The sequence below is a fragment of the Corythoichthys intestinalis genome, chromosome 10, assembly GCF_030265065.1.
Source record: "Corythoichthys intestinalis isolate RoL2023-P3 chromosome 10, ASM3026506v1, whole genome shotgun sequence".
Classification (NCBI taxonomy): domain Eukaryota; kingdom Metazoa; phylum Chordata; class Actinopteri; order Syngnathiformes; family Syngnathidae; genus Corythoichthys; species Corythoichthys intestinalis.
In genome coordinates this window covers 10,617,119-10,629,592 of record NC_080404.1, presented here as the reverse complement: position 1 = coordinate 10,629,592, position 12,474 = coordinate 10,617,119, and the positions used below count along the sequence as shown (strand labels likewise).

The 12,474-nt window shown below is 40.9% G+C and overlaps 1 protein-coding gene across 1 annotated transcript in view; it reads left to right on the top strand.

The window, feature by feature from the left end:
• The window catches only part of eys (eyes shut homolog), a 522,745-nt gene that overhangs the window by 494,600 nt on the left and 15,671 nt on the right, over positions 1-12,474 (top strand). The window contains exons 45-47 of the mRNA XM_057847548.1: positions 3,813-3,995; positions 9,650-9,816; positions 11,782-11,926. Coding sequence (XP_057703531.1) covers positions 3,813-3,995; positions 9,650-9,816; positions 11,782-11,926 — 495 coding nt within the window. The remainder of the gene's footprint in view (positions 1-3,812; positions 3,996-9,649; positions 9,817-11,781; positions 11,927-12,474) is intronic.

Below are 12,474 nucleotides of genomic sequence, written 5' to 3'. Positions count from 1 at the left end.
TACCTGCATCGCTTCAAAACAAATGTCCAGCATTGTTCGATGGTTTGGGATGTATTACGGCTTTCAATCACCGCCCTCGTGTAGATCCAGGGGTTGTGCCAGTAATCCAGCCTCTCAGGCGCGTGCCACTTGCGCTCAGGGATGGGGTCTCAGCCGAACTGTCCTCCATGTTACTGGATGGCATCATTGAGCCCATTGATGCTTCGCCATGGGTCTCCAATTTGGTGGTCGCCAAAAAGAAGTCAGGGGGACTCAGGATATGCGTTGACCTACGGCAGGTCAACAAGGCCATCATTCCGGACAAGTACCCGTTGCCCACAGTGGAGGAGCTCACAGCCCTTTTTCATGGCTCAACAGTTTTTTCAAAGCTTGATCTACGACAAGGCTACCTCCAAGTGCCTCTGCATCCCACCAGCCGGGACCTGACTGCATTTGTGACTCACTCGGGGGTTTTCAGATACACACGCATGCCGTTTGGTTTGAGCTCAGCACCCAGCTGCTTTCAGAAAATTATGTCAACGATTTTGGCGGGGCTTCCAGGAACTGCTGTCTACTTAGATGACATAGTGGTCCACGCAGCGGACCAGGCCACCCATGATGCCCGCCTACACAGTGTGTTTGACGCCCTGGAGAAACATCATGTCACTCTGAACGCTGACAAATGCTTATTCGCAGCTGAAGCTGTGGACTTCCTCGGGTTCCGTCTTTCAGCGAAAGGAATTGTGCCCCTGTCGTCCAGCGTTGAGGCGGTGCGGCGCATTCCTGAACCGACCTCTGCGGCCGAGGTTGCTTCATTTCTCGGGATGACTGCTTATTACATGCGTTTTCTGCCCCACTATTCTGACACCACAGCACCCTTGCGTCGCTTATTGAAGGTGAATGAGCCATGGGTGTGGTCTTCACAATGCTCTGCTGCCTTCGCTGCCCTGAAAGACCGGCTGATATCCCCTCCGATCCTGGCTCATTTTGATATTAACAGCCCAACCATCCTGACCTGCGATGCATCTACGGCTGCAGTTGGTGCTGTCCTTTCCCAGCTGCAGGATGGAGTAGAGAGGCCAATTGCCTTCGCATCTCGCGCTCTTTCTGAGACGGAGCAGCGCTACTCGGTTGGCGAACGTGAGGCGCTCGCCTGCGTATGGGCATGCGAACGGTGGCACATGTTCCTCTATGGTCGGCACTTCACCATCAGAACAGACCACCAAGCCCTGACTACGGTGCTTGCCACATCCGGCACCGGACACAAGCCGCTGCGACTCCACCGCTGGGCCGATCGCCTCCGGCAATACGACTATGATCTTGTATTCACTCCAGGCAGGGAAAATGTTGTAGCTGACCTCCTCTCTCGTTCTATTGCAGCCTCAAAGCCTTCTGTCCCACCCATGCTGTCTAGGCAAGCAGAGGACGAGGAACCGATCCTTATACAGACATTGTACGCGCCTTTGCAGTCTACAGTCAAGCTGGAGGAACTGCAAGCTGAATCGGATAAGGATCCGATTTTGTGCAAGCTCCGCACATATATTAGACTGGGCTGGCCTGCCAAATTTCCTGAGGAGCTAAAGCCATTTGCTACGGTGAAGGATGAGTTGTCCTGCTGGGCTGACACATGTGTGTCAAGGGGACTCCGTACCATCATTCCGACCACCCTACGTGCTCGTGTGCTGGCGATGGCACATGAGGGCCACCTTGGAGTGGTTAAGCTCAAGCAAAGGTGCCGTGAGTTCGTGTGGTGGCCAGCAATTGACCAGGACATTGAGCATCTGGTCCGTGACTGCTCTGCTTGCCTCCTCAGTGGCAAGGCAGGGCCTCCACCCGCTGCTCCCTTACAACCACTTGCATGGCCTTCTCAACCATGGGCCCACGTGCAGTTGGATATATGTGGTGAAATCCATGGCCGTAATGTTCCTCGCCACCAGCGCTTCCTTGTGGTTGTGTATGATCTCCACTCCAAGTGGCCTGAGGTGGTTCCAGTGGGTACGGTGACGTCCTGTGCTGTAATCCAAATTCTTGATGATCTGTTTGCTCGCTGGGGGCTGCCAAAGACTGTGACGACTGACAATGGCCCTCAGTTGACATCAGCGGAATTTGTGGATTTCCTCGCCAGCAGAAGCATCAAGCACATTCGAACCGCCTTTTACCACCCTCAGGCAAATGGAGGTGTGGAGCGTTTCAATGCTACGCTGAAAAATGGTATCCGTGCTCACATGGCACAAGGCTGTAGTTTTCCAGTTGCTCTCAACCAAACATTGTTACACTACAGGGCGAGCCCCCATTCCACGACTCAAGTGTCCCCAGCGCAGCTTATGTTAGGACGGGACATTGAACTTCCGCTGCACAGGCTTCGGGCCCCCACTTTGTTGCCAATCAGGCCCTCACTCGCGCAGACAAAGGAGGTTGTGGCAGTACGGCAGCGGAAGACGAAGGAGCAAGTGGACCGGAGGCGCAGGGCACGTCCAACAACGATCCAGGTGTCGGACTGGGTTAGGACTCGGCGGCCACAACGCCTCAACAAGATGTCATCTTTCTGGTCGCAACCAAGGCAAGTCATACGGATTCTGGGCCGTGCGACTTTCCTTTTGGACGATGGCTCCCGTTGGCATGCCTGCAGACTGAGAAAGGTTCCACCGCCTTCACCTCCAGATGGAGCTGCACTTAGAGTTCCACTAAAAGTGGATCCTGGACCACCTGCACCTCCAGTGTGGGCCGTACCAGAGGAACCGGTTGCTCCCCAGCTCCAGGCGCCACAGCAGCTGGATGCCAGGCCAGTGAGGGTCCGAGCTCGGCCGGTTACTCTTCGGGACTATGTTACATCATATCATACCTAGGTTGGGTGTGGGACTACCGACAATAGTTTATGTTGCATGTTATTCTTCTTGTTAGTTGTTTGTTCTCAGTTGCACTTTCCGGTGGGAGGGGGAAATGTTGTGTCTGTAAGATATATATATATATGCTGTGTATATATATAGACAGTTTAATACCATGGGATTGTGGGATATGTGGGTGGAGTTAGTGTGTTGTTAGCGTGTGTGGATACGGAAGTAAAGGAGTGTTCAGAAAGCCAAGCTTGTGTCCATCTGTGCTCTTACCGTAACACAACAGAGATATACTTGCGGTGGGGGGGGGTGAGAATATATTAAACACAATGAAAGCTGACGATATCCACATATCTCTCTTTGGTTTGGCAAAAAAAAATAAAAAATAAAAATAGCCCCACTGGCATTCAGCCCAGTATTTGGACAAAATAGGCGAACACATCACCATTTGTTTAATTTGCGGCAATTCAGCATAACAGTAAAGAAAGTGGGGATGATACAGAGGCTTTATCAATAATTTATGTGCATTACTGGGGCAATTGAAGAGCTTGAATTTTGAGCCTGTTGCTATCACAATGACCACGAAAGGTGTCCGCCAAACAAGAAAAAGAACTGATGTTTTAGAAATATCCAAAGTACAAATACATAGAGTACACAGTCCAAATCAAATACAGAGGTGCAACGTAAGTAGAGCGCATTATAGTACAACAACAAGGTCCCTGTACTTAAACTTGGAATGAATACGCCTGTTCTGGTATTGTGTGCAGCAAGAGGATGAAGGAGTTGGAGGCTGCTTGCCAAAATTCAGCCTAAATAGCTTCTAATGGAAATAGAATAGGACTGGAGAGGTGATAGTGTTTGAAAACGGGTCATCGTCTAATAGTATTCTGAAAGGATTCAACTCGCTCCACGGGTGCACTGTGTGGCAATAGTGCCATCTTTTGGCAAAGTGTGATGGAAACCCACTGTCTCTCTCCAATATGTCTTTCTGTCTTGCAGCAATCAGCATCACACGTACCAGATTCAGTGGCACAGATGCGTTTGGCTACACATCTTTCGCAGCCTTCACGAACATTCCGAGCCTCAATTTTTTCTACGAGTTCCAGTTTAAGTTCACACTGGCCAATAACTCCTCTGCCGTGAAAGACAACCTGATTTTGTTCGCTGGGAAAAAAGGACAAGGTCAGCAACCTGAACACTTCCTGGGATTATGTGTTTGTGTCTCAGCAATAATTGAGATGTTAAACCCACTGCGGTTTTTAAATGAAAACAATGTTGGTGAACAAAAACTGAATATTTGAAAAGAAAAAAAACAAGCTTTTCGAAAGACTTTTTCATCTTCCATCTTTTTCATTTTTTAAAAATATTTAAATAGCTTGCCTCATTTCGAACAGAACATATGTTTGAAACCAGATGGAGTATGACAAAGTCACACAAGATGAATAGATGTACAGTACATTTTTGTTATAGTGGCATGTTTGTTGTACTACATTGTGCTGTAAACTATGATAAATTGACTTGAAAGAACTTGTTGCCTTAGAAAATGTAATATAAGTTACTTTCATTAATTAGATGCAATTTACTTATTTAAAGTTTTAAGAACTCAAATTACCTTAATAATGGATTAGTTAATGGAGTTTGCAGTCCTCAAATTAACTTGAATTAATTACCGTAATTTTCAGACTATAAGCCGCTACTTTATAGTCCAGTTCGGCTTATTTGATGATTTTTTTTGGGGGTTAATAGGTAACACTTTATTTGACAGTGGTGTCATACGACTGTCACAAGACCATCATAATTATGACATGACACTATCATGGCCATTATTGAATGCTTATAACTAATGTCATTAAGTGTCATCGGGCAAATTATGTCACTAACTCCAATTATGTCCAGCTTGGATCTTTTACATCCATCCAAAAGTGAGATAATTTGCCAGATAAATGACATCTGTTATAAGCATTCATTTATGTTCATGACAGTGTCGTTAAAATTATGATTGTCTAATGACAGTCTTACAGCACCACTGTCAAATAAAGTGTTAACAAATACCATAATTAGCAATTAATGAAACAACTGGAAGTGAAGAAGTAATTAGCACAGAATATGATTGTTATTTGATTGTTATTTAAATCTGTAGTGCTGCAATGCATGCTAGGAGGCATGTTAGACAACAACAGTGTTGACATAAGGTGGCAGCAGGAGGTTGATTGTCTACCCCAAAGGAGCAGTGATGGCCAAATGATGCTTCTTTAAGCAATGAAGCTTTGCAACTAATTGGTGCAAAGCTTCATGGTGGTTAATTTGACAGTCGTATGATGCCGCTGTCAAATAAAGTGTTACCGGTGAATATCTTTTGGTGTAAATGTCCCATAATACAGTGTGGATAGCTGCAGCTTATAGTCCAGTGCGCCTTATCCATGAACAAATGCCGTTTTCATGTCAAATTTGGTGGGTGGCGGCTTATGGTCAGGTGCGCCTTATTGTGCGAAAATTAATTTGCATTGAGCACTTTGACTTGAGGCTTTGGTGCTGCTCATTCATTATATGCAGGTGAACTTCATTTTTTTTAACCCGAAATAATTGTACAATATAAACATTACATGCTAATTTAATTAATAACACCTTTTTAAACAGGAATTACACTATACCCAAATAAATGGAGAACACTCAATGGATTAACTCAGTGCAATTAACTTTATTTTAAAATGCTCAACCATGCATTTAAAACACAAGAGACACTGGCTCTTGACACCACGCTGTGAAATGAATAATCAGTAGTATAACTCTCTTCAACCCCCTTTACCTACTTCACATCGATTTGCTAAGGAAATATTGTGGAGAGCAACGTGGAGAAGAATGACAGAAACAGCGCTATTCATTGAACAAAATTCACATAACCGCAACCACTACTGTCGTGGTTGCCACAACTACCCATCATCCATTGCGGCGTAACCTAGAAATAAATGTTCGCTACAATATTTTACCCTTTATAAACTGTCACGTTGCAATATACAACAAGGTGACGTGCCAGTTTATAAAAGAGTAAAATAGTTACAAACCAAATCGAAGGGAAGTAAAGTAAGTGAAGGTGTTTGCTCTGCTTGACTACTCTGCTCACCGTAGACGTGTGATGGAATGTTATGGTGTGAGAAAAGTGCGAAATAGACATAGCAGATCTGCGCATGTCTGAATGAACGCCCTAAGAATACTTGGTACAAAAAAACAAAAAAAAATCTAATTTGACTTGAGATACATCAAGTTAGGCATGTTTTCCAGCTCCAAATTACTTCTTACTTTAAATACTCTAAAAATTTCACGACAGGTTGATAAAAAATTGAATTTGGTTAACTTATCATATTTAATTAAGTTGTCTATTCACATTTACAGTGTAGAGAAGCTCCATCTACCAGATTTACCAGATCCCTTGACTGACGCCGTAGTTTCCCTTTAAACTCTTCAAACTCTATTCAAACATTTTAGGATCTTGTTTAGCTAACGAATTCACAATCAAAATAGATATGCAAAATACACATAAAACTTACTCAGACTTTGGTCAAACTCTATTCAAACATTTGCAAACTCGTTCAGCTCAACAAATACACTGGATGGCAATATTTAGTCACAAAACACAAACTTTGATGCTGGGAGCCATTATCAAGAGTCTTTTATGTTGTGAAGACAACACTCAAATGAACATAAATCACAATGGATCCGCACTAAACAGAAAACTATGTTGTCAGTTGAGGGACAAAACACACTCATAGGCTTGATCTCTTATTTATTTGAAACTCGCCATTGACACCTTGTGTTGTATTTAAATCACTACCTTACATAGTTAAAGAGTGACACTGTGGAGTACGGCAGCATGACCATGTGACGTCATGTGATGTCAACAACATTGGCGAGCAACTAGTTTATTTTTTTATTTAAAATTTTACAAAATGTTCCTAAAATGAAACATTAAGAGGCGTTTTAATATAAAATTATTATACGTCGTACTAACAGTTATATTTTAAGAACTACTTTATTTTCTGTAATCTACTGATAAACATTAGACTTTCATATGTTTTAGATTCATTACACACAACTGAAGGAGTTCAAGCCTTTTAATGTTTTAATATCGATGATTTTGGCAACAACAACAAAAAAAGTCCCTGTCTCTAAAAATTTGCATATTTCATCCGGCCAATACAAAAAAGTGTTTTTTAATACAAAAAAAAGTCAACCTTCAATTAAGTATATAAGCTGTGCACTCAATACTTGGTCGGGAATCCTTTTGCAGAAATGACTGCTTCAATGCGGCGTGGCATGGAGGCAATCAGCCTGTGGCACTGCTGAGGTGTTATGGAGGCCCAGGATGCTTTGATAGCAGCCTTAAGCTCATCCACAGTGTTGGGTCTTGTGTCTCTCAACTTTCTCTTCACAATATCCCATAGATTCTCTATGGGGTTCAGGTCAGGAGAGTTGGCAGGACAATTGAGCACAGTAATGCCATGGTCAGTAAACCATTTACCAGCGGTTTTGGCACTGTGAGTAGGTGCCAGGTCGTGCTGAAAAATGAAATCTTCATCTCCGTAAAGCTTTTCAGCAGATGGAAGCATGAAGTGCTCCAAAATCTCCTGATAGCTAGCTGCATTGACCCTGCCCTTGATAAAACACAGTAGACCCACACCAGCAGCTGACATGGCACCCCAGACCATCACTGACTGTGGGTACTTGACACTGGACTTCAAGCATTTTGGCACTTCCTTCTGCCCAGTCTTCCTCCAAACTCTGGCACCTTGATTTCCGAATGACATGCAAAATTTGCTTTCATCTGAAAAAAGTACTTTGGACCACTGAGCAACAGTACAGTGCTGCTTCTCTGTAGTCCAGGTCAGGCGCTTCTGCCGCTGTTTCAGGTTCAAAAGTGGCTTGACCTGGGGAATGCGGCACCTGTAGCCCATTTCCAGCACACGCCTGTACACAGTGGCTCTGGATATTTCTACTCCAGACTCAGTCCACTGTTTCTGCAGGTCCCCCAAGGTCTGGAATTGGCCCTTCTCCACAGTCTTTTTCAGGGTGCGGTCACCTCTTCTGGTTGTGCAGCGTTTCCTTGCCACACTTGCCCACAGACTTCCCACTGAGATGCCTTGATACAGCACTCTGGGAACTGCCTGTTCGCTCAGAAATTTCTTTCTGTGTCTTAGCCTCTTGCTTGAGGGTGTCAATGATGGCCTTCTGGACAGCAGTCAGGTCGGCAGTCTATCCCATGATTGCGGTTTTGAGTAATGAACCAGGCTGGGAGTTTTTAAAAGCCTCAGGAATCTTTTGCAGGGGTTTTGAGTTAATATGTTGATTCAGATGATTAAGTTAGTAGCTTCTTTAGAGTACCTTTTCATGATATGCTAATTTTTTTAGATAGGGATTTTTGGTTTTTCTTGACTTTTTTCCCAAAATCATCAATATTAAAACAATAAAAAGCTTGAACTATTTCAGTTGTGTGTAATGAATCTAAAATATATGAAAGTCTAATGCATGTCAGTACGTTACATAAAATAATTAACTTTATTACAATATGCTAATTTTTGGAGAAGGACCAGTACACGTCTTTCGATCCGTGGTACCCTTTAAATACAGAAATTGGGTAACGAGACAATGTGGAACAGGTGGATGATACACGAGACAGTGGATAGGTCAACACACAAGGAGCAGACCACAACAGGTGAAATCAATGGGTAGTCACAATAACCAGACACACTACGGCACAAAGTTAACAGACCTCAACTCAAGGCATGACAATTGTTCATGTTTTTACATCTGTTTAATATTTGAAATGCCTTAAATCTTCTGTACTTTTGTTTTCCCTTATTCATTTATATTGTTTTTTTTTTAAACCTTAAATCTGCCTAAATGTCTTTAGTATGATTGTATGGTGACCTTGAATGCCAGAAGGGCACCTTCAAATAAAATGAATTATTATTATTATCATTATTATAACTTATTCCAAGTGTGTTTCTAGCATACTTGCCCAATGAAGATGATTCTGATTCTGAAAAGAAATTAATCCAAAACCAGAAAAAATTTGAAACAGTATGCGTTTTCTGTTTTCTTCCAGTTATTATTCAGACAGATGCGAGGCCATTGGCATTTATTAGCTAAGGCTTTGCGGTTTTTGTAATTGTCATTTGTTTGCCAATAGTTCACTAATTATTTTTGTAAAATACAGTAATAATATTATAACATATATAGCCATCCAAGTTTAAAGAAACAGTATCTATGCTTTTAATATCCATGATTTCAATGTTTTTATATCCATAGTAATAAATGACTGTGTTCAGATGTGCTAATGTTATTTTAGCATCCCCAGACAATAGTTTAGAAAAAAAAAAAGACATGGTAAAATCATGGTAAATCATAAAGGCAAAAAAAAACAAAAAAACACTAGAAATATGAATAATCAAAGAGAAGGGAGAGAAGTAACATCAGAAATAGTGCAGATTCAAAGGCAAAATTGGAGAAAAGATGAAATATGAACAACTTAAACAATAATTGCTTTAATGAAGTGTCAGCTTTGATCACTAGCTTACTCAAAACGATGAAGCACAATTATTTAATTAATGCATGAGATCAAGTTACACATAATCACAGCCGTTACAGTGATGAACATTGTCGTCTACAATGTGCCTTCAAGCAACCACATCTATAATTAAGTTTAAATGTGGGTAATTGATTGTTATTGTTTTTGTGGGTTACAGTTCAGTGAGAGTTCGTGATATTTATAAGATATTTATGACCTAACTGTATTATATCTGGAGCGATGTTCATTATTCATTAATAACTTACAATTCCAGGCACCGATGGTGACGACTTTCTTGTCTTGGGCTTGCGGAAGGGAAGAGTTCTTCATAGATTCAACCTTGGCTCAGGTATAGCAACAATCGTCTCGGATCGACTGAATCTTCACATGGACGTCCAGACGGTCACGTTTGGAAGGACCAATAAAACAGGATGGTTGAAGGTGATTGCAGATTATTGCAGTGTTATTTGATTTAAGATTGCAAGGCATCAAACAGAGCCAGGAGTTGTGTGCTGTACCTCCAGAAAGGCAAATTGAACACTACATGAAAAGAGCATTTTACTCTTTTCCTTCCTCTCTTTATATTTGTCCTCTACAATGTCAGCTGTGTAAAGTTTCAGGGTTAGTTATTTTTGGTATTGTTCGAGTTAAATAAAATTTAAAAAGCTATTATTAAATTATCAGTATACTTCTCTTGGGTAACTAAAAGTGAATTAATATAGGCCTAGTTAATATTGCTTTCCCTTGACCCCCACTGGAGAGCTGTGGCGTTCAAAACTACATTTCTAACAGTACATGATCAGAAACAAAAAATATTGTTCTGAAATTCCAGTGGTGAATGAAGTACTAACATTTTTTTTAGTTAAGTAAAAGTACAGATACAGGTTCAAAAAACTACTCAAGTAAAAGTACAAAAGTACTTGCTTTAAAATTTACTTTTACAAGTAAAAAGCAAAAGTATTTTCCCCAGATGCAAAAATGTAATGTACATATATATTATATATACTGTATATATATATATATATATATATATATATATATATATATATATATATATATATATATATATATATATACATATACATACATACATAGATCTGAATCATTATTCAAAGAAAGAACAAGAAAATGCATTGACTGCTCAGTTTGATTTGAAACTGTGCAGATTGGAAAAATCAAGCAATATAATTGACTGCGCTGTAAACCATAGGCAGAGATTGAAGGGGGGTTCAGTGCCTCCCTCCTTTAAAGGGTAAGTTCAGATTTTTTGACTCAAGGTTTCGAGTTAGCGGGGTTTTAATTGGTCAGTGGAGTTGATTTCAACAAATTCCGTGCAGTATGTTAGTTATTTGTTATTATTTGAATTTGTTATTGTTATTATTTGTTATTTGTAAGTTATTTGTTATTTGAATTTGATTGATTTGTCAGCTTCAGGGCTCCAGAGTGGCTAAGCTAGCGCGAATCAATCGTGCCTGCTTAGCATACCAATAAAAAACAACATATGCACGCACGACAATCACGCATAGCCCATGCAATCAATACTGTTTGAATATATTTTAAGGATGAAGTTGTTAGATCTTACCATTGCGTATCAATAATTATAGTATGAAAAGCAACATTTGAGTGATATCACATTGTTTTTTTCACCACTGATTTTTTTTGTAGGGACGAGCGGGTATATATATGATTTTATTGCTGACACTGCGTTTCAGGGTCATCAACGTGTTTTATCCCCACACCCACAAAAGTCAAACTCCTATGCTATGCTGTATGCCTATGCTGTAAAACGAAGCTTAACAAGCTCAAAAACTCCAAAACATAGCTCAATGAAGGATAGCAAGCAACTATCAGGTGCATACCACCACCTACTGTACAACAGTGTTGTGGTTTTTATTGGTAAATATCTTGTTCATCTGCCTAATCTTGCTTGTACTCGTGTTGCCTCCTCTTGTGCTAAATTACAGTATAGTTGCACTGGGCTTATCGTTTGCGCCGGAGGCATGAAAAGGAAACTATCAATTCACAATGAGAAAAAAAGAAAACCAACTAAAGTAACATGTAACGCAGGCGACAATTTCAAAACTAGTGGAGTAAAAAGTACAGATACCTGCTGTAAAATGTAGTGAAGTAAAAGTAAAAAGTACCACTTCATATTTGTACTCAAGTAAAGTACAGATACAAAAAAATGTACATAAGTACAGTAATTAAGTACTTTTACTTTGTTCCATTCCACCGCTGTGAAATTCACAAGAACAGCGTGACAAATCATTGAGGAAAACATTCGTATCATTCAAAAACACATCCATTTACGAGCTAAGTGAATCTAATCAATTGGAGGTCATGCATTTCGACACTTAAGACTTTTCAATAATTTACTTGCTCAAGTATTGACAACATCTTTCTTAGGTTGATGGACAAAGGACCAGAACAGGCTCGTCTCCAGGACCTCTGCAGGGCCTCAGTGCTGTCAAGCTACTCTTTGTAGGCGGCTATAATGAGTACACCCCTGACCTGCTGCCACTTGGCTCCAGGTTCCGTCAAGGCTTTCAGGGTAAGACTGCCACTTTCAGCAGCGTGCACTAAGAGCACTGGAGCTTGGCCTTCATCCCAGGATGGCTGTGCTTTTGTGAGTAGAGGAGAGGCATATAAGAAAAATGAAGGCAAGAACAGAGCACATAGGTTGTATTGTATCAACATGTTCCATTGCTGATGCATGAATGCATTCTGTTGCCCCTATTTCCCGACATAAAAAGTCAATAATGAAGAAAGTAAAGTATGTAATGATGATAAGTGATCATAATCATTTCCTATACATTGCCTCCTTGGAGTTGTAGGTGACTGCTGCACCCTATGTTAAATTTGTGCGAGAAACAAATTCACACCCTGAATTAGTCATCAGTTAATCGCAGTCTGACAAATAATCCTTCAAACTCTCATTTCCACTGATGGACAATTTAGAAATTTCTAGTAATGTAGCATTAATGTTTGGGACTTTTATACTTTTCCGCAAAATCTGCAAACAGTGCCCAACAAAAAAAAAAAAAAAAGATTAAATCCGTCCTTGCAGAATCAAGGACTTAGTAATAGAAATGCAAGTCA